Below are 23,993 nucleotides of genomic sequence, written 5' to 3'. Positions count from 1 at the left end.
ATATATATATATATATATATATATATATATATATATATATATATATATATATATATAATATAATGGCGGCTCTACACTAGCATTTACACTTTCTTTTAGATCCTTGTCTATATCTTTTGCACATCAAGACAAGCTTGATTTTTGAAAATCAGAGAACTCAGTGACCCAAGCCCCAAAGTTTGAGTGACTGTTCCAGTGACTTTTGCTGATGGGAAAAGAAAGTTTCTGGCTGGGCACCCTGTGCCAGCAGCCTGTGCCAAGCCTGTGGTTTCATTAGCTCTTGCCTTTCTCTTCCCAGAAAACCATTCTGCCCTTAGACGTAATGGGATGTGCTTGAGATACTGGTGTCAGTGGGCTGTGATCGATCGATTCCCAACACAGTCCCACGCCCCTGTGTCCTGGGAGGCACCTTTTGCTTATACTGATGTTATTTGTGTGTTTGTGTGCCTTGCTGGGGGCTCCAGATGGGGAAGCAGGGCCCTCAGACCCTCATATCCCAGGGTAGGGGACGTGTGGGAGGTCACTCTGGGTGAGGATGGGTCTCTTCATGCCGTTAGTAAGTTGATAGCTTCCCAGTCTCCTCACCGGAATTGTTTACCAGCCTCTGGCTGAGGTCACGGACGCCCAGATAAATGTGGTAATAATTCTATTCCATGCATGGGGCTGGGTGGGGGAGAGAGTGGCTGGTCCTGTCCATGTCACCAGAAGAAGCAGGTGATCCCCCCGCCCACCCCACATCGAGGTCTTCATTTCCTTCTGGAATGTTCTGGAATACCCCTCGACACCTCCTGACACCCAGAGGGGCTAGAGTCTTGTCACATAAGGAAAAAATTACTTTCTTTCCAATTTCCCATCTCTCACACTCACTCGCTTTCTTTATTAGGTGAGCTATGGATATTAGAGAGAGAAAATGGCATTTCTGCCGAGAATTCAAAGCGAGGACCTCTGCTTTGCATAGTAGCTTATGCTGATTGGCAGGAGGGGGCCGCTGGGTCTGGAGCCTCCGGGGTCCTGCTTGGCACTTGCTGGGTCCCTGCTGCTATGTGTCCTCTCTCCAGGGACCCTTTTCTTCCCACGTGCCTTCTCCTTGCTTCTGGCTCTGGTTTGGGGCTTCAGCTCTTCCAACTGTGAACAACAACACAGAGATAAGTAAACCCTCAGGCCTAAGAGACATTTGAGTGAAGTTCCCAGCACATAGTAGGTTCTTTTTCTGTCTATGACTTCTAGCCTGGGGCACTGCAGTTGGTATGGTAGGATCTCTTCTCTAAGGGGTGGGGCCTGAAGACTTCCAAAGCAGGTGAGGTACCAGAGTAAGCAGTAGGTACTGGATTTCTGGGGTGTCTCCTGCATCCTGAGAAGCATCATGCTATTTTAGCGTAGCAGGTGAACACTCTGATCATCTTCAGGGCTCATAGACTCTGACAAGGTGGGCATTTGCCTAGAGTATAGTCAGGTGACCTTGAGGGTAAGCACTTGCCTGTTGTCAGAGCTGGGGCCTAGCATGGTCAGGAAAAGCTGCTGCAGAGGGATGCTGTTCTAGAAAGACAATGTACTGGGCATGGCACGGCCAGCTCTTTGGGGTATGGTGTTTAGGGGGGACGGGGAGCTGCCAGTTGTAGAATGGGCCAGCCCACCTAGTATGGACAGGGAGGTCAAGGTGTTTAAATGTTACCTCCTGTCCTGCTCTGTAAGACCTAGAGAAGATATTTGCAGCCAGTAGCCAGGGTGCAAAGAATGCGACCATCCTCCCTTGCTTGTGTAGAGGAACTTGGGAACCTTTCTTCCCCCTGGTTGCCTGGTTACAAGATCATCTGTCACGTGTTCCCGGAAAAGGGTGCTTGGCTGGGGAGATGTGGCAGGCGGTGGGGGGGCGCCGGGAGATAGTGTCTGCTGTGGGAATCAATGAGTACCTTTGATCATATCACATTTCTATTACACCGGACAGCCCCACTGCCCAGCTGCCCTCTCAAAGCCTCGGACCGCTGGGGCTTTTTTGATGCATGAATGAAGACTGGGAAGTGGGCCAGGACTTGGCTCCTGGGCTTCTTCATCATTTATTAGCTTCGAGTTTTAATTGTTTCTCGACTTCTTTCCAGATATCTATCTAGGAGGAATTGTCAGCCCTTGCTGCGTGGTGCAGACACTTGGGGCGGGTACCGACTACAGAATTAGGGCGGCCTCTCAGATGAGTCTGGCAGGAATTGCTTGGGTACCTACTGTGTGATAGGTGCTGATAGGATTTCAGGGATGAGTGGGGCAGGCTCCTGCCTGTGAGAGACCAGTCTGACTGGGGGTGGGGGTGCAGAGAGAGCAATATTGTTTGCGTTGTGTTCCTGTGGCAGAGCTCCTGGGGTGGGGGTGGGGGAACATTGTGGTCTCTGAAAGGTTGCCCTATGTCTTGGAGCTTTCCACTCCCAGACTGGAATATACAGGGCTGAACCTCAGGTAGGTTTGCTAAAGGAACTCTGAACTGCTCAGCAAGCCTCAGGACGGGGGCTGAATATTGAGGGTGTTAAGCCCAGAGAAGTGTCCCTGGGTAGAGCAGGACAGGTGAGGATGCTGGGAGTACTCCTTCTTCCTCTGAGTTCTGTCAACAGTGGGAGACAGAAGTTTGGTAAAGTATACCACAGAGGAAGTCAGGGGCATGTTGGGGAGCCATTGAAGGCCTTTCCCCTTCTTCCTATGGACTAAGCTGTGGGTCAGAGCGGACGCTGTTGGTGCCTATGGTTGGTTTGCTGAGCAGGACTCATAAGTGTGATTCAGGGAGCTCGGGCTGGCTCACTCAGCACGCCTCAGAGAACAAATCCTCTTGCACTCGCTTTGGCAGACAGAGAGCTCCCTTTACGGGAGGAGCAGGACTTCAGGGCCCGAGAGCTAGATCGCCCACCTTGGAAGTCATTTTGCATTAGGTAGTGTAGGTTTCTCCTTATGTGCCCTCCAGGGAGAGATTTTTGGGCCATGGCCAGCTAGAGTGGGAAGGGCGGGACTCCATCCCACTAGAAGGCCTGTCAGTGGGGTTCGTAAATAATGCTGCACTTCTGTGCATTGGCTCCACCCCTTGGGAGCCATGGTAAGATGGGATTACCGTGTGAGTGTGGTGAGGTGCCTCATCTTCACGGCTGGCTCTTAGCTTCCTCCCTGGGCTCTTGCCACGGAAGACAACACACCCCTTGGTTAAAGGCTAGCTCATGAGTACATCCTTCAGGCCTGGCTGCCTTCATCCCTTCCTCTAGGACTAGCCCCCGGAAATCTCTCTCTCTCTCTCTCTCTCTCTCTCTCTCTCTCTCTCTCTCCTCTAAGGCTCCTTTATAGACAAGGAATTTCACAACCAGGGGCAGACTAAGAAGTTAGGTGCTTTGCCCAGGTCACTGAGCTGTGGTGTCAAATTCTTCACAGGTCACATGGGCTGGGGTTCTAAGTGGTTCTTAGGGCAGAGATAGGGTGATGATGTGCTGACTACACCCTAGGCTCCTTCCTGGTGCCACTGTCACACGAGTTTGTCCTATACCAGTACAGGGAAACTAGAGAGTCAAGCCTGCAGCTAGCCCTAGGTGGAGCCTCTGTAGAAGGGAGAAAGATCCCTGAGCACGCAGGCTTTTGTTTCTTTTCCACCATGTTTGGGAGAACTGCCCTGTGCCCCGGATGCATTATGGGGTCAGGTGTATGCTCAGCTCTCACAAAACCCCATCTTCTGGGGACTGCCTGATTCCCAGGTACCTTTGAGGCCATGTGGATGAGCAGAGAACATCCTGCACTTTGGTGCCTACAGTTGCGTTGACAACATCAGGACCAATGAAATGGATGCACCTGGGGGTGTGAAGAGAGATTCGAAGTGATGGGGGAAGAAGGGTAGAAAGGAAATGACTTGCCCCACTGGCTTCTTGGACAGTTGGCTCAAATCCAGTCTGGCTTGGGAGACAGAACCCTTCTGGAATTCCAACCCAAACTATTTAAAAGAAAACCACCAGGAATGAACACGGGATGCCAGCAATTAACCACGTGTCCGTGGCCTAGCACGTCTGCTAGCAGTGGGCCCTAAGACCCGTGTGCGCCCCATTGTCCCCTCCACACTGGACACTTGTTCCGATTGTCCCGGGCTTGGCCACAGTCATTCACTTTACATCTGTGGAAGGGAAGTGTTTTTACAGCTTGTGAGTGCGTTGGGGGAGGTTGCCCCTCTGCTGCCGGAACCTGAGTTCCAGGCGCATTGTGCCAAGCGGTGGTTATTATTTCCCCTAGAATAATGTCCTTTTTTTCCCCCCTTCTTGCTTTTAACATTCTGCCCTTGGCATCTGTTCTAGGCATTGTGGACGCACGGAGACTGTGTTCTGACAATGGGTTAAAGCAAGCTCTTATTGAAAAGCATTCTCTACTTAATTACGTTTCCTTCTTCTGGAAGCTATTTTAATTTTTTTTTTATAATCACATGTTAATTGTGTATTAGCGGGGCCTTTCTGATTAGTTGAAAACATAATGAAACCTTTGTAAACAACACAGAGAGAGAAAGAAAAGGGAATGTGTGAAACAGAGCGGGTAGTGACGAGCCAGCTCCAAGAGGCCCAAAGAGCGACATTTCCCCATGCTGCAGAGGGATGGGAACTGTGCCTTCCAGTCCGGCTTTGAATGGCAGCCCCCGGATGCAGGGCCAAGTGAGACAAATAGGCCAGAGGTGGAGAAAGAGGTTCACCAGGAGTTGTGAGATGGGACCTGTTAGTCCTGCCTTGTTGGTCTGCATCGGCTCGGGCCAGTCACGTATTTACCCTGACTGGTTCACTCACTCTATTCATTCATTCATTTATTCATTCATTCACTTACAGTCAGTCATTCACTCTGTGGTAGTGTTAGCGCAAGAGCTGTGTCTGCAGAGCAGTGACCGGATGCAGCCCCCTCCCGTGCCCTTCTGGTATCTTCCTTACGTCTTCAGCACAGGTATTAGTCACATCGTGGCAGAGGAGACTATAGCTCACTCATTCAAATTCAGCTAAGGCAAGGAAGCTAGAGAGCCAGGTCTGTCCACCCCAAGGCAACTGGGGACCCTGGCATCTGTCGAGGAAGCAGGATGCTCTAAGGAGCCTGTGTGTGTGTGTGTGTGTGTGTGTGTGTGTGTGTGTACACACGTGTGTCAGGATGAAGATGAGAGTTGGGTTATGGCTGTCACCAGAAAGTTTACTGGTATTGTTTTGTTTTCCGCTTTTAACGGGAGCCTTGTTTCTGGACAGAAAGCCTGAACCTAAGTCCCCGTTGTGGTGAGCCAGCCCCAGAGCCCTGCTCTGTTCCCCATTTAAAGGGCTGGGCTCACGGGCGGTTTTTTTTTTTGCAGTTCCCAGGCTGTTATTAGGGAAGCGTGGCTGGAGCGCTTCAAATGAAAGTGCTACTGTATGTGCTAGCCAGGTTCACCGTGCTCACTCCAAGGAAACGCTGCCAAGACAGCCTTATGAACAGGCGCCAAGCAAAACACGCGTGCTCCGTCCAGAGGAGCCAGCTCACTTCTGCAAATAGAGGAAAAATTGACTTTCTGATTTGGAGTGTTTTTACAACTAAGAAGAGTCACTTCAGTGATTGCTCTAAAAATAGCCCAGAAGCGGCGTACTCTGGAAGGCCCAGGATGGTGAGCACCCTTTAATTCTGCTTTTTATATAATCTCTCTAGATCATTTAAAAAAAAAAACAAAAAAACAAAACTCTTATGCTTGCGTGGTCACCCCCCCACCTCCCCATATGTAATCCGGGGTGCGAGAGTGGTCTACGCAGCAGAAACTGTATTTTTATCTTTCCGACTGACTTCAGGAAGCGTATTTGGGTTTTCGTCTCATGAAGCAGCCGCTGCAAGGCTCCCAGCTGAGCTGACAAATCTAGGGCAGCTATGCCGCCCTGCCCCAGTGGTGGCTGAGCTCTGAAGGGAGCTGTCCCTCGCACACAGGCCTGCTTGGTGGCAGGGCCAGGATCTCAGCCCAATTTTACTGTTCAGGCTACCGGCTCAAGGTTGCCACCAGCCCTGAGCTTTGTCACCAAAAGGGAGATGATTCGGTCTTGTTTGCTCTGTCTTCTCCTGCTGCCCGTTGCAACCCCCCCCCTCCCTTCTCTCTCCTCCTCACCTCTGCTCTCTGCTTCTGCAGTTTGTTCTGCTAGGTGGGGGGACCAGCATCAAAGCTGAAGGCCCAGGAAGGCTCGGCCACAGGGCTGCATCCCTGGGGCTGGGTCACTGCTGTGTTGGAGAAATAGCCTGCTTATCATGGTCTCCTAGGCCTTTGCTCAAGAGGTGCCTGAAGCCCCCCTCAATTCCTTGTAGACATGAAAATCGAAATATCACCAGATTATGACCCCTGGGAGGGGATGGGGGAGTGAAATAGAAAACTAGTGGTCCAGCCTGTTTTCCAAGAGCAGAGAAGGGGCCGAGAATATGGAGATCCATTTTTTGTGTTGCGAAATAGCGACAGAAATATTATAAGACCTTGAAAATCAAGATTGATTTTCACGTCCAAAGCATATTTTAATGCGGAACATGAGTGACCCTGGTTTAAGGGTGACTTTGATGTGTCCCGTGCAGGCAGCAGGGTTCCCAGGTGGCAAGCTGGCCATCACTGGCATGGCCCATGAACTTGTGTGGTCAGTGGGCCAGGCGTTAATAATCGAGCTGGATTTCTCTGCAGTCGTCCCATTCTGAGCCCCTAAGACAACGCTGGGAGAATAGGGTCCTTTTTCTTTTTAGGGGGAAGTGGGTGTCAAAACAAAATCTCTTTAATCCAGGACGCCCTAGAACTTACTATGTAACCCAGGCTGACCTTCACTCGCAGTAACCCTCCTGCCTCCCGCATGCTGGAATGACAGGAAGGAGCCTGTTGTCTCGATGAGTAGGCCTGTAGAACATTCTCTGGGACTTGCTTGGTTTCCTCCTTCCCCACTTCCTTTTCCCTCTCTACTTCCCTCCTTCCTTGGAGACTCCCCCCGCCCCCTCCCCATTCTTAGGGGTCAGATTCAGCCTGCTCCCAGGCAAAGCCTGTTTTAATGACCATACTGTGACCATTTCTAAGAACCATGTTCTATGTCTTTAAACTGATCCATCGCTGTGAGGCTTGGGTAGGGCCAGGTGTCACTGCCTCCCTCTGGGGGTTCATCGTCGGGATATGTAGAATTGGGTGGTCAGTGGGTTTTGTGCCCAGTTCCTCTGGAAAACAACGTGACTACCTAAAAGTGATTTCCTGGTCCCAGCCAAAACTCTGGCTTCCACTAGCTGCTCTCAGCCAGCTGGCCCGGCCAGCCAGCCCGAGGCTCTGCAGACATGTGGAATCCACAGGACCCCCACATGCCCCAGGATCTGGGCTTTATGGTTTCCGGTTCTCTGATACAGCATCCAGGTCTAGGGACCTTCTGGCCTCAGACCTATGGTTCCTGGCTGTGATTCCACAGCCCCTCCCCTTTCCAACCTTCTCCTCCTTTGTCACTGGGCCAGCCCTCCTGGCTGCCTGTGTGAATTTTCTCCTGTCCTAGGGGGGTGGATAGGATGCTAGGAGGACCAGTGGGCACAGCTGGTGTGGGTCACAGGCCATGGCTGGACATAGATGCCTGGCTACCTAGCAACCATACTGGGGCCATTAGTGTTTGGAGGAGGATATGTTGTAAGCATAGCTGTAATCACTGTGTGACATAAATTTCTTTCCTTTTTAGTGCCTGTGTCCCTGTGTGTGTGTGTGTGTGTGTCTGTGTGTGTCTGTGGGTGGGAGGTGTCACTTCCACATCCCTTGATTTGTTTTTTGTTAGTTTGTTTGTTTTTTGTTGTAGTTTTTTTTTTGTTTTTTGTTTTTTTTTTTATCCAAGCGTGCGTTTAACTTCTGTCTTCCACGGTAGTGATGTTGCATCTGAGTCCTCTGATTTTTAACGGCTCATCTGGGCACCGGGAAACTCCAGTGCTTGTAGGGCAGTGCCTGGTGAGGATGACCACAGCCCGGCTGCCGGCAGAGGGCTGGAGGAAGCTTGGCACGGAGGCAGAGAGAAGGCAGTGCACAGGAGCCGCAGGTTTTTCATATGGAAATGTGAAATAATGGGGTGATTAAATAGAGCTGTATATTAAAGTACATCTGACATCAGAATTACCATAATGTGCTGTAGCCCTAGGCTGACTACTTTATTTGCCATCTGCGTCGGCCCAAAATCCCCCGGGGAAGCGCTAAAATATTCTGAATAAACTCAGCTCCAGTTCTTATTGAGAGTAAAATACCATTTGTGGCACGTCGTATTGATTCGTCTTAATTGTGGCACAGAAAAAGAGCAGTCGCCGGCTGATGACTTTTGTGCTCCGTGACGAGCTGGCTAGAGTTACTCTTAACTGTAGTTGGTTAACCTGGGTAGACTGGCAGCCGGGACCAGGTGGGCACCTAGGCTGCAGCAAAGAGACACATCGCCATCCCCGTCCTGTCCCCCCCCCTGGCTGTGGGCACAGCTGGGGCTCTCTGCCAACCCCTCCTGTGGAAAGGGAATATGGCGGAAGGGGGGGTAGAGGAAATTCGTCCTGTCCTCTGTAAGTCCTCTTCACACCCAGCCTGTCATCCCCCTTGGCCACAGTGGCACTGACACCAACTCTGAGAAGAGCCGTGTGCCTCGGCTTCCATCTGGGGTTAGACAGACACTGCATACCGAAGGAAGCAAAACCAGAGAACGGGGGGGGGGGGGGCACCTATTCACGCAGACCCAAGTCTAGCTGGTCCCTGCTCAGTGGCTGTGGACTGTGTACTTCAACCCTTGGGAGAGGGGATCGGCAGTACTCGCAAAATGCATTAAAGATAAAAAAGTCGTGGCGGCGGGGGCGGGGGGCAGATTGTGGGGGAGCACTCTGATTCACACGGTGTCCCCCCATTCACAAGGTCCAGTTTTTACCCTATAATTGCCTATCATTATACACAATTTAAATATTCAAACATTCTCCACAAACCCTGGGCTAGCATGTTTTTATTACAAATTCAGAACAAGGGAATAACCTTTAACTTCAGAGACAAATGAGACAAATTTACAAGTGCGTATCTGCTGTTTTCTCGCGCTTTATCAATCCCCGTGGACCGGAACACTTTCGCTGTAACACCACTCAGAACAATATACATATATTACGACTTGTTTGTAGTGTGTTGGTAATGAGTCCCCTCTGCATTAGCTAACCTATATAACTCGGCGTTGAGGCTCTCCATAACGCCAATTACCTCCTCACAGCTAAACGTACACTCCATTAAAATGAGATTTACTGCCCCGGCCATACTTCTTGGGGTAGAAAGTGGAGATTTTTTTGCGGATTTAAGGGAAGGAAAGAAGGATAGAGTTTCCTGGGGAGGAAGCAGTAACACGTGAGACATTCTGTGTCTCCTAGGAGGATAGAAAGCCACATGGAGGGAGGTTCGCTTGCCGTGTGAGAGGACGGGGCGCAGATGTGGAGGCTCCCATACACCTGCAGGAGCTCTCTGCCTTTTCTATTTGCTTCCTTAAGTCACTGCATTTTGGCCATTAAGTGATAAGTATGGCTTACTTGTTTCTGGCATATTCTCTGTACAACTCCTGCTCCAGAGTTCTTGAAAATCCGCACGCTGGGTGGGTGGGTGTGTGGGAGGCACAAAATGACCGAACGGCTCAGGTGACTTTGATCATCGGCATCTCAGATCTCGAGGGGGGCTGGGGAGACTGCACAGTTGGTGAAGTCTAGGACCTACGTAAAAACGAACAAATAAAAACAAAATTGCACAGTGGCATGAGCCTGTCTTCTCAGGGCCGAGGAGGCCGAGACAGGCGGTCCCTGGGATGCTCTAGCCAGCCAGTCCAGCCTGTTTAGTAAACCCTAGGGCCAGTGAGAGGCCCTGTCTCAAAACAAACCAAACCAAATCCAAGATGGATGCACCCCCACTCCGAGAAACAGCATGGTGGGTTTTCCTCCAGCCTCCTTACAAACAGGCTTCGATTACCTCAGCACTACACACTTGTCCACACATACCCACACACATAAAGAAAAACCCACTGGAGAAGTGTGGGTGCGGCTCGGAGAGGCCTGCGATTCACAGATTTCAAGGGATCTGGCTAAGCGGAGACCTTAGGTGGACTAACTCCCATGAACTTAAAGATTTCATGGGAGGCCAGGGTGCTGAGGGTGACCAACTGTAGTTGTTGTAGGTGCTCTAGGGGAACTGTCATTTGTAAGATCACCTGTGCCCTTTGCCCTGTCCTTCCCCACTCTCCACATCAGTGACAAACACCTTTGTTTCCACTGTACTGGGATCAGTCTCTCGGTCAGCAATGTTTCTGTTCCGGAGCTCCGTGGCTATTTGTCCCAGCCTGACCTTGCACACCTGGTCTGACCACAAAGTTGAACGGTTGAAAGGAAGACTGTTTGGAGGACCTGTGGGGTGCATGGTGCCCACAGCTGAACTTCTCTTCCACTTTACCTACTCCACCCTGGTCCTGAAGGGTTCACGGGTCTCTTGCGGTTCTCAGATGTCAAATGAAAGGTTAACCGTGATAACCGACCTGCTTGAGAGATGAGGGAAGGCCACCTCCTATATTACAGGTCTCCATGGACTGGATTGGCGTTTGTTCTCATTTTCCTTTCCACATTTGGGAGAGTGGTGATGGTGATGGTGATGTTGGTGGTGATGGTGATGGTGGTGGTGGTGATGGTGATGATGGTGGTGTGGTGGTGATGATGGTGATGGTGGTGATGGTGATAGTGGTGGTGGTGGTGATGGTGATAGTGGTGATGTTGGTGGTGATGGTGATGTTGGTGGTGATGGTGGTGTTGGTGGTGATGGTGATGGTGGTGGTGCTGACAGGCATCATTCAGTTGGAAACTGTCCAAGGGACCTGCATCCTTCACTGTAGTGAGATTTTGCTAGACAAAACGGTTCTTGTCTTGAATGGGCCTTGAGTATGGGCTTGAACGTTTTTTTTATCTTTCTCTTTTAGAAATTGGAATTTTTTTTTAATATCTGGAGAAGTTATTTTCTTTTCCACACATTTTTGGTCCTTCTTCAGGTAGGCTCCAAACATGTTACGCCTCCAGGGTTTCCCCTCTGCGTCCAGGGTCCCCTTTCCATGCTTTGGGTACTTCCTTTCCTCCAGTAGCCTGTCCTTTCTCTCCCTTCTGCAGTCAGCATTAGGGTGTTCTCGGAGGGCCTTTCCTAGGGCTTCTCCCAAGTTGTCAGGACTCACCTTTCTTTATGGACCAGATGCTTGAACCCTTGTTGGAAGTCACGTGATCGCCAGTGTCTTGCTGGACTGTAGGCTCCGTAAAAGCAGCCTCTCCCGTCTCCTGATGCTCAGTGGTCCTGACTCACAGTGCTTTACAAGTCTGTGGAGTGTAGACAGAGAGAGGCCGGTGGCCAAACAGGATAAAGGGTACTGGGAAGTTGCTGGAAACATCTGCATGAAGGAACAGTGTTCCTTTCCAGACATGGTGTGTGACCTTGGAGAGAGAACTCCTGGGAACAGACTGATTCTTAGCGTTTAGTTTAGTTTGGTTTGGGAGACTGAGTGGGGTGGGCAGGGCCAGCCCTTCATCCAAAGCTTTGGAATGCAACGCTTCTGGATTCTGTGTGGTAGCTGTGGCATCTTCTGCTTCCTCATTCTGCAGCAGGCAGAGCTGTGTCTTCCATTGTGGCTACATGCCCTGCATCTAGGTAGGCCTTGCAAGCCTGTCTCTGCCTTGTGGGCCTGTCTCTGCCTTGTGGGCCTACCTCTGCCTCGTAGGCCTGTCTTTCTTCTCACCTCGGCACCTCTGGAGTTTTCTTATTTGGCTTGATTATAGCCTTCAGTCCCACCCCTAATCTTTCTGCCCCTTCCCTTGGTATTTCTGAAGTCCATCAGTCTATTTGGGTCTAATGCCAAACTGGACACCATGCCCACACCCCAACCTGTGGCCTCCTGGAGGGGAGGGAAGAAACCCTCACTGACATTTCCAGTAAGACTGTTGAGGGGATTATGGCAGCTGGTTTGCCACTGTGGTGAAGGCGGTTAGTACAGAGTTTTTGCTCCCAGGGTGAGTTAACACCTGGTAGATGAAACCACGTGGTCATCTAAGCGGAGCTGGTCCCATACAGGGGAAGACAATGAGATTTTCTCGGTGTCCACCAATGCGCTCCACCATTTCCTGTACTTGAACCTGACTACCTGGCTTCTCTGCCTGTCCAGCTTCCTGGTGTTCATAGGCACAGGTAGAAAGACTTCACATTGCTTGGTCCAAGCCCCCTCGGGCGAGTGCCAGGGCCAGCACTTCTTTTGTGACAGAGGGAGTTAGCTGTGAGTAAGAACACAAAATGAGCCAGATCTGGCAGGTCTGAGTGTGAATCCTGTCTTTTCTAGTTAACAAGCTGCGGGGATTGTGGGGCCCACTCACCCGTGATGAGATTTCCTTTTCCTAAGAAGTCTGGAGGGCTGGAGAGACAGCTCAGTGGTTAAAAAAAACACTGGCTGTTCTTCCAGAGGTCCCGAGTTCGATTCCCAGCAACCACATGGTGGCTCACAACCATCTGTAATGGGTCCGATGCCCTCTTCTGGTGTGTGTCTGAGGACAGTGACAGTGTATTCGCATTCATAAAATAAATAAATCTTAAAAAAAAAATAAGTATGGAAAAACGCTCTTCCTCACGTGGCTCCGAGATAACAAGACCAAGGTCAGAGAATGGTGACCCAGTCAGGTGTCCAGCGTTAATAGGGCATGACAGAGTGTGGAAGCTCAGACAGGGAGAAGGAGACAGCTATTCTATGAAACCTGCAGAACATGCCATGGGAAATGTTGGCAGGGTATAGGTTTTGTGTGTCCTGAGCCACCTGCTGTGTATTCAGGAAGCGGAGGATAGGGGACCCCCTCTTGGGCAAGTTACCACAACAACCAACCCAGGAAGGCCTCCCCCTTCCTAGGGAGAAGCCTGGGCTTCTTTTGATGTCCAGCAACTGGACTGTAGTGTCGAGCCTAAAGGGGACAGAAGTCTCTGCTTGCCAAAGCTGAGGAAATGGCCCAGGCTACATCGAGCTGCAGGGCCACAGGGCAGAGACATTAAAGCACACCCCACGATCTTCACCACCATGGGGGCTGCAGTCCCAGTAATTGACAAGATAAGCTTGGAATTGGCCACAAGATGGAGTCTGAACAGATAGTCCAAGGCCAGTCAGTCTGGCTTGCAATTCCTTCAGGGTGTGCAGTTATGGGGGTGTAGGACAGAAGTCGGTGTAATGCGGATTCTAATCCCCAATGTGGCTAAGCCCTTGGATCTTCAGTTAGCACCCTAACTTTCCCCTCAGCATACCCTGTGCTCGTGTGTGTGTGTGTGTGTGTGTGTGTGTGTGTGTGTGTGTGTGTGTGTGGTGGGGTAGAGGTGCTTGTGTTAGAGGCCAGAGGACAACCTCTGTTCAGAAATTGCCATGTAGGCTACACAGCCCCTGTGAGAACCACCACGCTATCACATCCTTCTGTGGATCATGAGCAAGCCAGCATGGATTCCGGTACCACAGTTCTAGCCAAACTCTTCTTGGTTTGTTTTGTTCATGCTGAGATGAAAGGTAAAACACCAAGGCACACACATGCCTACCTCCATCCTAGGCCCTTGAGCTTCAGACACTTCTCTTAAGACACCGCCACTTGCCAGCTGTCGGGGGACATCAGGCAGATCTCCTCGTCTCTCCCAGCCCTCAGTTTCCTCATCTGTAAAATGGAACTGATGGCAGTTGCACTTTCTGAGCCGTGGGAGTGTTGCATGAGGCCTGTGGTGGACTTAGCTCACCCCAGCTCACGGTAGAGATTTCCTACTGTCTGTTGCTACCTCTGTTCCTCAGCACGACTTTCTGCCTCCTCTCAGGGCTGAGTGAATGAATTGGGAGCCAGCGGGATGCTTGATGCTTATGGATTTGTGCATGACTAGAAACACTCAAGGAGCCCAACTGACAGTTTTTTTTTTTTTCCTGTGACATTGTGAAAGATGGTTTTATTTTTTACTTTATTTTTTTTGGGGGGTACTAGGAGATACGGGGGGGTTGGTAAGTTCTCTGCCATTGGAACACTGGAATACACTTCTAGCTGGTGGGGGGTGGCGGGTGGTTTAATTTTATTTTGTCTTTAGGTTAATTTTTATTTTATTTTGTGTGTATGGGTCTTTCGCCTGCCTGTATGTCTTTGTGGTATGTGCGTGCAGTGCCCACAGAATCCAGAAGGTAATAGGTGCCCCGGAACTGGAGTTACAGATAGCTATGGACTGCCGTATGGATACTGGGAATTGAACCAGGGTCCTATGAAAAAGCAACCAGTCTCAACCACCGAGATACCTCTCCACCCCGTAGGGAAGGGGGCAATTTTTAAATGAACATGAGATCTACTTGTCACCTGAATAATGGTTATACTGGCTGCCATTATGGAACTGTGAAGACAGCAGTTGTAGTGTGTGTGTGTGTGTGTGTGTGTGTGTGTGTGTGTGTGTGTGTGTGTGTGTGTGTTGGGGTGTGGTTTGATTGACGAAGCAAGACCGGCCTTCTGTTTGGAGGATCACTGTTGAGATACCCAGGGGTACCAATTCCTATCCAAGGTTCAGCCACCTCACTGCCACATGGTCCTTTCACTAGGTCCCCCAAGTTGCATATGCCACCCAGTATGCTTTCTGGCTCTGTAAGATGCCAGAAATGGTAGCAGACCCTGGGGTCGGCAGGTGTGTTCAGAGAGGCCACCAGGATCCTGTATGGGGCCCGGGAAGGTGGCAGGGGTGAAGGTAGCGGGTGATTCTCTACACTGCATGACCGTGATCCTTACTTGGCTTCCCTCAAAGGCGTTAGTGAACAAGGGTGCCGTGAGCTGGGGCAGCCATAATGCCGCCGCTGAGGGAGTTGTGCTGTGCTTTGTGGCTTACCGAGGAGCCTGGGAGGTCCACGCCAGTTTCCCTGTTTGATCAGAAGTGCCTTTCAACATTTGCTGCCTTTGAGTCAAGTTACATTATGATTCGTACAGGGCCTTAAAGCAAAAGGCATCCCTGAAACACGCATAGCCACGAACAAGGATGGGTGACAAGCTCATAGTGTACATGCCTGCCGCCACATCTGTGCATCAGTGAGCAGTTTATAGAGGCAGGACCTCACTGCCCCCAGGCCGAGTAGGAAACAAAGCTCAGAGAGGTGACATCTCATGTTTGGCTACACCCTTTAGTGAGTGAGGCTCAAGTGTTTAGTGATGCTTCTATGTGTACGGGCTCTTGTCAGAAGACATGGGGGGGGGGGGATTCTGCATTTGAAATCTTCAGACAACATACTGGAAGAACAAAGAAGGCTCATTGAGTGCTCTAAAGATCTATGAAAATAAGGAGGGAGGGAAGCAAGGAAGGGCACGGCAGGGCCCTGGATTCTGAGCTGCCCGGTGTGATCTAGTGAGACAAACACAGCTGACATTTCTAGGTCTGTAGGCCAGGATTGGTGCTTCTGAAGCCATCTGGACCCAGCAGTTAGCGCCATTAGGAGCAGCCACTGGTGAGGCCAGTGGACCCTGTCCTAACCATTAGCAAAGCGGCCACCACCTACTTGCAGGACATCCCCCGGAATACCTGTGTGCAGGTAACTGAGTTTGAGGCAGTAAGGAAGAGTTTGGGATGAGCTAAGGCCAGCCAGCCCTGAGTCAGAAGCAACCTGCTGTCTACGGCTCTTCTCATCTAAAAGCGTGCTATCTCTATAAAACATTTATTCAGTTCCTGAATAGAAAGATGTTCCAAGTGGCTCGTCAAAGACTCTCTGACATTGTCAGCTCTTAAAAGTGAGCAACCCCATGCTCAGGGCTATTTGTAGGCAAGAGAGAGCCATGAGGTCGTCATATGTAAATGAACATTTTATTTTAAAAAAGATGGGGGTGGCTGGAAAGAGAGGTGTCTAGGGAGGGCCTTCAAGGGCTGGGAGATGTTTTTACTTTCTGTCAGGTACTGGAGGAGGCTGCTGCCTACAGTGAGGGACTCCTAGAGTTCTGTAGAGGGACACTTAGGGGATCTGATAAAGTTAGCTGTCACCCTGCGGTGACAAGTGGCCCTGAAATCTAACTATGAAGGTGGTGGCATCTAGATTCTAGAACATGCACTTTAGAACATGTGTGTCCTTCTCTCTGCTTTTCTAAAACACCGGATCAGTTGAATCAGTTATTTTGGCTACCTAGTTACGTAGTCCGCTCTGGACTTCTGTATTTGCTGGATAGAACAGTCTAGAAAAACGTGTGGCCACCAGAGAAAGAGACAGGAAGGACTTCAGATCTACTCAAGGAAACGGAGATGCTAAGAAGAGATGGGCCCCAACTTCACACCCCAGATCTCAGCAGCCACGTACCATAAATCCATTACTTAGAGTGGCTGGGGCCAAGAGAAGGGCACAGAAGAAATACCCTTTCATTTGATATGTGGCCTCCTAGGACATGATACTCCATTTGTGTTAGTAGCTCCAATGTGTCTGAAAGGGACTTGTCCTTTTACCTTCTTAGCTCGTGTGCGCGCACGCACATGCGTGCACACACACACACACACTCGGCGTGAGGAAGAGGAAGAGTCTTCTGTCTTCTGGCCAGCTCTGTGTGAATTATCTGGGGGCGAGCCACTCTGTTCCCCAAGCACATTAGCCAATAAGCTGAATATGGAGCGATCAGATCTTTGTAGAAACCCAACGGTCTTCTAATCACAAGCACTGTGGCTACCCAGGCCTTGTGAAACCAGGCTAGGATCGAAGGTTCTCCTTAGGAATCTCGTTGCCCGACACAGACCCATCCAGACAGGCTGGGACAGCCGGAGAGAACCACAGCCTGTTTTTCCAAACTGTTGTTTGTTTTGCTGGAAGGTCTGGTGTGGACGATTGCACCAAGGGCCTCGTATAGGCTAGGCAAGCACTGTTCCATTGAGCTGTACCCTCAGCGCTCTTGTGGCAGTTTAAAGAATAGAGTAAGGCTCTCCGTACCCGAGCTTAATCCCTAGAATGCACATGAGAAACAAGGGGTGGTGGTCATTCACTTTTATTTTCAGTGTGGGGGAGGTGGGAGAGGATGGATCTCCAGGACACAGTGTCCAGTCTGGGAGCCCCAGGTCCCAGTGAGAGACCCTCCCTCAAAAAAGAGAAGATGATGTCCGATGGGAAATGACACGGGAAGTTTTCCTCAGGCATGTATACACACATGCCTGCACACATGAACGCACATGTACAGCGGAATGAGGCTGGACTTTCAGAGTTCTTTGGTGTTCGTCCTTCTCTGCTTTACTCCCCTCTACATCAAACCCACAGACACAGTATTGGGGAATGGTGGGAAAATTCCTGGCTTGCAAAAGCATGCCTCGGATCCCAGAGCTGCTTGCCCTGGGCCTGCTGGTGTGATGGTCCAAGAGAGTCCCAATGTTGCCTTACGCTGACACGGTACTTTTCTGTGGGTCCTGGCTGGCTGGGAAACCTTACTTAGAGAGTTGCACCCTGGAAACAGGGCCTGAGGTGGCCTTCAGAACATACATACAACCTCCCATGAAGTGTCATCAGCTGTCGGGAAGTGGGGATGCTGTCTATTGGGGATTGTAGAAGTCCCAGGTTAGGCTGATGGCTCAGCAAAGGTGGCAGCTTTTCAGGTCCGTTTCCACAGCCCTGCCCATGGTGGGCTACGGCTACAACGTGCATGCTTGGCTTTGCCGGGGACTTTGAAGCTTACCGACTTGGTGTCAGTTTTGATTATCGGTTTGATAGAAGCAAGTTAAAGACAGAAGAGAGGGGTTTCTCAAGACTGAGGCTGCCATACTGTGTGCCAGGCCTGAAGTGAGAACCATGTTCTTACTGCTTCAGAGATGCCACATCTGCTGGTGGCAGACAGGCCTGTCTGTGCCTGTCTTGCTCCTCTAAAGCATTAGGAAGCTTCTGGCAAGCGGCATGTGGCCTCACGTCCAGGTCAACAGCTCCAGACAAGAGATTCAGCTTCCATCTTTCCACCGCCCTGATTGACTGACAAATACGTGGTATTTTGGCTCAGGGCCACCAGTGTCCACCACAATTTATTACTGATGTCACCCGAGCCAGTTGTGACAAATCAACACGTGTGGCTGCTCATCTTGACTGCTGTCACATTCAGTGACCGCCTCTTGTCCCTTTGTTTTCTGGCAGAAGATACCAAACCGCTCTTTTAGGCTGGGGTCCCGTCTTCCACCCCCTGCCCTGCTTGGGGGCTGGGGAGCTGATTCCCACGCTGTGGGTGTATGAGGCCTTAGCTCAGGGTGGGTAGCAGGCTTTTGCACTGTGCCAGTCTTGTTCTGGGTTTCGACTGGACAGGTTTCCTGGGCACAATGCTGGCCCAGGAAACAGGAATTTCCTGTGGCTAAAATCTCAAGCGGAGACATGGTATTATAGTGCTATCTGAATGTCCGTTTCTAGCATTCCTGCGAATTGAACTTGGGTCCTCATCCATGCTAGGCAGGCATTCCACAATGGAACCTCGGAGCAATTTCCGTTACTTGGTTTTGTTTTTGTTTTTTTGTTTTTGTTTTTTTCTTTTTCAGTTTGCAAAGCAACAGAGTTAGTCGTTCCCAAGGGGAGGATGTGGTGGAGTGATTTTTATCCCGAGGAGACATTTTATGACGAGCATACTTTTCTGTCTACACCACTGGAGGGTGGGGATATTGGCCTCGACTATGTGGAGGCCCTACACCCCCTTCTTACTCCAGCAATGAATTATGAGGGTGGGGTCTACATGTCAGCAGTGACTGAGTCAAAAACCCTGGACTACATGTTGTGGGGATGAAGCTTATTACCCTGTCTCTTACACAACATAGCCATTGTCACTCTCTCCCTTCCGGTCCCCAAAATGATGAAAATAAGAACACTTCCAGGGGACATCAGGCCTATTAAATGCAAGCCACTCCCAGGTGACCTGGAGCCTGCTCATAGATTCCATTGTCCCTTGCTATCTGGGAAGTCGAGCGGGGCTTGTCTACCTTTCCGGCTGCACAAGTGACTCCAAGGATTCCCTGGGCATGCTCGTAGATCTTGCTTTCTCTGACTTCTGGGTGGACACACGCAGCGAGGCCTGACCGCTCCCGTGGCCACCCCAGATCCCCCCGCAGCTGCTCACCCTCTGCCTTTTTCTTCATGTTTCCCCAGGTAAAGATGAGCCTTCCAGCTACATTTGCACAACATGCAAGCAGCCCTTCAACAGCGCCTGGTTCCTGCTGCAGCATGCGCAGAACACACATGGCTTCCGCATCTACCTGGAGCCCGGGCCGGCCAGCACCTCGCTCACTCCCAGGCTCACCATCCCGCCGCCGCTCGGGCCGGAGGCCGTGGCACAGTCCCCACTCATGAATTTCTTGGGGGACAGCAATCCTTTCAACCTGCTGCGCATGACGGGCCCCATCCTGCGGGACCACCCGGGCTTCGGAGAGGGCCGCCTGCCCGGTACGCCACCGCTCTTCAGCCCACCGCCACGCCATCACTTGGACCCACACCGCCTCAGTGCAGAGGAGATGGGGCTCGTGGCCCAGCACCCCAGTGCCTTCGACCGAGTCATGCGCCTGAACCCCATGGCCATAGACTCTCCCGCCATGGACTTCTCCCGGCGGCTTCGAGAACTGGCGGGCAACAGCTCCACGCCGCCGCCTGTGTCCCCAGGCCGTGGCAACCCTATGCACCGACTGCTGAACCCTTTCCAGCCCAGCCCCAAGTCCCCGTTCCTCAGCACGCCACCGCTGCCACCCATGCCCACGGGCACGCCGCCACCGCAGCCGCCAGCCAAGAGCAAGTCCTGTGAGTTCTGCGGCAAGACCTTCAAATTCCAGAGCAATCTCATCGTGCACCGGCGCAGCCACACGGGCGAGAAGCCCTACAAGTGTCAGCTGTGCGACCACGCGTGCTCGCAGGCGAGCAAGCTCAAGCGCCACATGAAGACGCACATGCACAAGGCCGGCTCGCTGGCTGGCCGCTCAGACGATGGGCTCTCGGCCGCCAGCTCCCCCGAGCCCGGCACCAGCGAGCTGCCAGGCGACCTCAAAGCAGCCGATGGCGACTTCCGCCACCATGAGAGTGACCCATCTCTGGGCCCCGAGCCTGAGGACGACGAGGATGAGGAGGAGGAAGAAGAGGAGCTGCTGCTGGAGAACGAGAGCCGGCCCGAGTCGAGCTTCAGCATGGACTCAGAACTGGGCCGTGGCCGCGAGAATGGGGGTGGCGTGCCACCAGGGGTGCCGGGCGCGGGGGCTGCAGCTGCAGCTCTGGCGGATGAGAAGGCACTGGCACTGGGCAAGGTGATGGAGGACGCAGGGCTGGGCGCGCTCCCGCAGTATGGGGAGAAGCGAGGCGCCTTCCTGAAGCGTGCAGGCGACGCGGGTGACAACGGAGCTGGTGGCTGCGGGGACGCGGGTGCACCGGGCGCAGTGAACGGTCGTGGCGGGGCCTTCGCGCCAGGCGCAGAGCCCTTCCCAGCGCTCTTCCCGCGCAAGCCAGCACCGCTGCCCAGCCCGGGGCTCGGTGGTCCTGCGCTGCACGCGGCCAAGCGAATCAAGGTGGAGAAGGACCTGGAGCTGCCACCCGCCGCCCTCATCCCATCTGAGAACGTGTACTCGCAGTGGCTCGTGGGCTACGCAGCGTCACGCCACTTCATGAAGGACCCGTTCCTGGGCTTCACGGATGCGCGCCAGTCGCCTTTCGCCACGTCGTCGGAACATTCCTCAGAGAACGGCAGCCTGCGCTTCTCCACGCCACCGGGGGACCTGCTGGACGGCGGGCTGTCGGGGCGCAGTGGCACAGCGAGCGGGGGCAGCACGCCTCACCTGGGTGGCCCGGGTCCTGGGCGGCCAAGCTCCAAGGAGGGCCGTCGCAGCGACACGTGCGAATACTGCGGCAAGGTCTTCAAGAACTGTAGCAACCTGACGGTGCACCGGAGGAGCCACACCGGCGAGCGGCCTTACAAGTGCGAGCTGTGCAACTACGCATGCGCGCAGAGCAGCAAGCTCACGCGCCACATGAAGACGCACGGGCAGATCGGCAAGGAGGTGTACCGCTGCGACATCTGCCAGATGCCCTTCAGTGTCTACAGTACCCTGGAGAAACACATGAAAAAGTGGCACGGGGAACACTTGCTGACTAATGATGTCAAAATCGAGCAGGCCGAGAGGAGCTAAGCGTGTACGCGGGGGACACTGCGTGCGTGCGTCTGTACAGCGTGGCCATCGCCAACCTTCGCCAACGGGACCCGGTGACCGGACTGGCCTCTGCATCCCCGGGGCTCAGGGAGGCGGCAGTCCAACCTAACCTGTGTCTGCGAAGTCCTATGGAAACCTGAGGGTTGATTAAGGCAGTAAAAATTAAAAAAAAAATTTTTTTGTGGAGCCTTTTAACTGTGCAATAATTTCTGTATTTATTGGGTTTTGTAATTTTTTTGGCATGTACGTGCAGGTACCTATTATTATTATTTTCTGTTTAAATTCCTTTAAAGGATTTTGTTGAGTATCCATCCCTTCATTTTTTAATAACCCAGTAGTAGTCTGAGCAGTGACTGCGAGTGATGTAGAGGGAAGCTATCTTTTAAATTATAATTTTGTGTGTGTGTGTGAGTGTGCGCGCGCGGGGGGGGGTGCTGCTTTTTTGAAATTTAAGCTAAGCATGTGTAATTTCTTGTCAAGAAGCCAACACTTAAATGACTTTTAAAGTTGTTTGCGTTTTCATCATTTACCTTGTCCTGAAATGAAAAGTAGCATGTGGGTTTTTTTTCGGGTGGGGGGGGTAGGGGTGGCTTTCAAAAACATTCCCCCCCCCCCGGAGGTGGATGTACAGCGGATTACAATCTTTAAAATTGTAGCACTTTGTTTTAGCGTCGCATTGGAGAGGTAGCACTGAGCCACAGAGGCGTCTCTGTGTGCCGTTCAACTTTCATGCTATGGAAGGAAAACTCGGAGAGGGACGCGGCAGGCGAGCCTCTCCCCCGCTCGGGACCCCGAGAATCTTTTCCAGGGTGACTCTTAGAACAGCCTCCCGCATCCTGCAATTGTGCATTACCAGGAGATACGATACTGTCCTTTTCAGGGAGAGCTTGGCGTATTCTGGGAAGCCACCTCTGCCCTTTGCTGTAGATTTGGCTGTATAGAACGGGCTGAGGGCACCCACTGGGTAGACAGCAGTGGCCTGTAGTGGCAGGAAGAAAGAGACTAACAATGTTCTCTCACTGGCACGATGGCTTCTTCTCTTTTCAGTCCCCTCCTCCCCCCAGCCTACAGATAAATCCCAGGTGTCCATTGCTACAGTGGTAATTGACTGTGTCCCAGGCAGACAACTGGCCCTTGTGGTGAACTGGGGACGTTAGCTGCAGTGTCGGTAGGGCACTGTAGGGCAGGGGACTCTCGCCTGTTCTCTTTCTGGAGGAGCTGGGAAGAGTTCTGTTCAAGGTGCCCCACGCTGCTTCCATTTCTGTGTTTTGTCTTTCTCCTTCCTCCAATTAGTTGGGACATACTATATACATTGGACTTGTTGGGATTTGATGTTTGAATTCTGTTGCCCCGCACTTTAAAGCTTTTGTTTGCATTTAAATTAAATGGCTTCTAAACAAGAAATTGCAGCATATTCTTGTCTTTGGCCCAGAGGTGGGTTAGACTGTAAGGGACAGCTGAGATTGAGTGTCAGTGTTGCTAAGCGTGGCATTCACAATACTGGCACTATAAAGAACAAAATTAAATAATTTATTGGACAGTTTCTCTACTGCCATTCAATTTGATGTGCGTGCCTTGAAAACCGATCTTCCTATTTGAGTCTCTTGAGACAAATGCAAAACTCTCTCTCTTCTTTTTTTTTTTTTTTTTTTTTTTTTTTTGAGATGAAAAGACTTTAAAAAAGCAAACAAGGGAAGTACATTCTTTAGCAACAAAGCCACATTTACTTTAAATTAAAAAAAAAAATCCTGGTTAAAGATAGAGGATGGGAAACGCCATAAGACCCAGTCTAATGAAGAAATAAACCCAGCAGAGCCCTGGATGTCCATTAGCAGAGTTGTTTTCAGACCCCTCCCCCCTTTTTGGGGGACAAAGCTGCTTAGATATGGAGTGGAGGTGACTTTACTGCTGAATTAAAACTCACGTGACAAGCCGATGTCGTTGAATGAAAAACAAACAAACAAACAACAAAAACAATTCAGGAACAATGGCTAATTTTTTTCCTCCTAAATTTAAATTTAGTGCACTCTGTCTTAAAAATACGTTTACAGTATTGGATACAAACAAGGGTAAAATAAATCGTGTGTATGTGTGTTGGAGCGATCTTTTTATTTTATTTTATTATTTTCAAAGTTTGCTTAATAGGTTATACAGAAATGCCACAACGGCTAGGTGTATATTGTTTTCTTTTGGTGATGGGGTTTTTAGTATACATTATATATATTGAAATTTCTTGATTACTGTCAAAGTGCACCAGTATTTGTAATAATTGAAGCTGCCTGGGCGTCTTACAAAATGAGAATAATAAGAAAAAAAAGTCCTTTTTCTTTTCCTTGAAACCGCTACAGTAAGTTTTAATGGTGGGTCTATAAAAATCTGTTCTGTCAGGTAACCTGTAAAGTCGAAGTTTAGTAATTTTTTTTTCTGCCTTGGGTGTTGAGTTTTTATTTTGAAGACAAAATGTATAGAAACTTGTATTTGGGGGTTAAGGGGGATTGCTACATGTGTAGAAAACGTATGTAGAGAAAGTGCTTAATATTGTTACTGCTTTGCAGAAGAAAAAAAAAATCACACTTCTGACCTGTACTTATTTTTCTCTCCCTCCTCCCTCTGGAATGGATATATTGGTCGGTTCATATGATGTAGGCTCTCGCTGTATTTTTACTGGAGCTTGTAATTTTTTAACTGTAAGCTTGTCCTTTTAAAGGGATTTAATGTACCTTTTTGTTAGTGAATTTGGAAATAAAAAGAGAAAAAAAAAACAAAAACAAACAGGCTGCCATAATATATTTTTTTTAATTTGGCAGGATAAAATATTACAAAAAAAAAAGAAAGAAACGAAAAACCCTCCACCCACATTTGT

At 50.6% G+C, this 23,993-nt stretch overlaps 1 protein-coding gene across 5 annotated transcripts in view; it reads left to right on the top strand.

Moving 5' to 3' along the window:
* The window catches only part of BCL11B (BCL11 transcription factor B), a gene marked incomplete at both ends in the record, with an annotated part of 85,688 nt that extends 64,579 nt beyond the window's left edge, over positions 1–21,109 (top strand). For all 5 annotated transcript variants that reach the window (XM_080908100.1, XM_080908099.1, XM_080908097.1 and 2 more), the window contains one exon: positions 19,095–21,109. In XM_080908100.1, coding sequence (XP_080764226.1) covers positions 19,095–21,109 — 2,015 coding nt within the window. The remainder of the gene's footprint in view (positions 1–19,094) is intronic.
* Positions 21,110–23,993: the final 2,884 nt, after the last annotated feature.

Source organism: Micromys minutus, assembly GCF_963924665.1.
Source record: "Micromys minutus genome assembly, chromosome: 1".
In the NCBI taxonomy this organism is placed as follows: Eukaryota; Metazoa; Chordata; class Mammalia; order Rodentia; family Muridae; genus Micromys; species Micromys minutus.
This window is presented reverse-complemented; position numbering and strand designations above follow the sequence as displayed.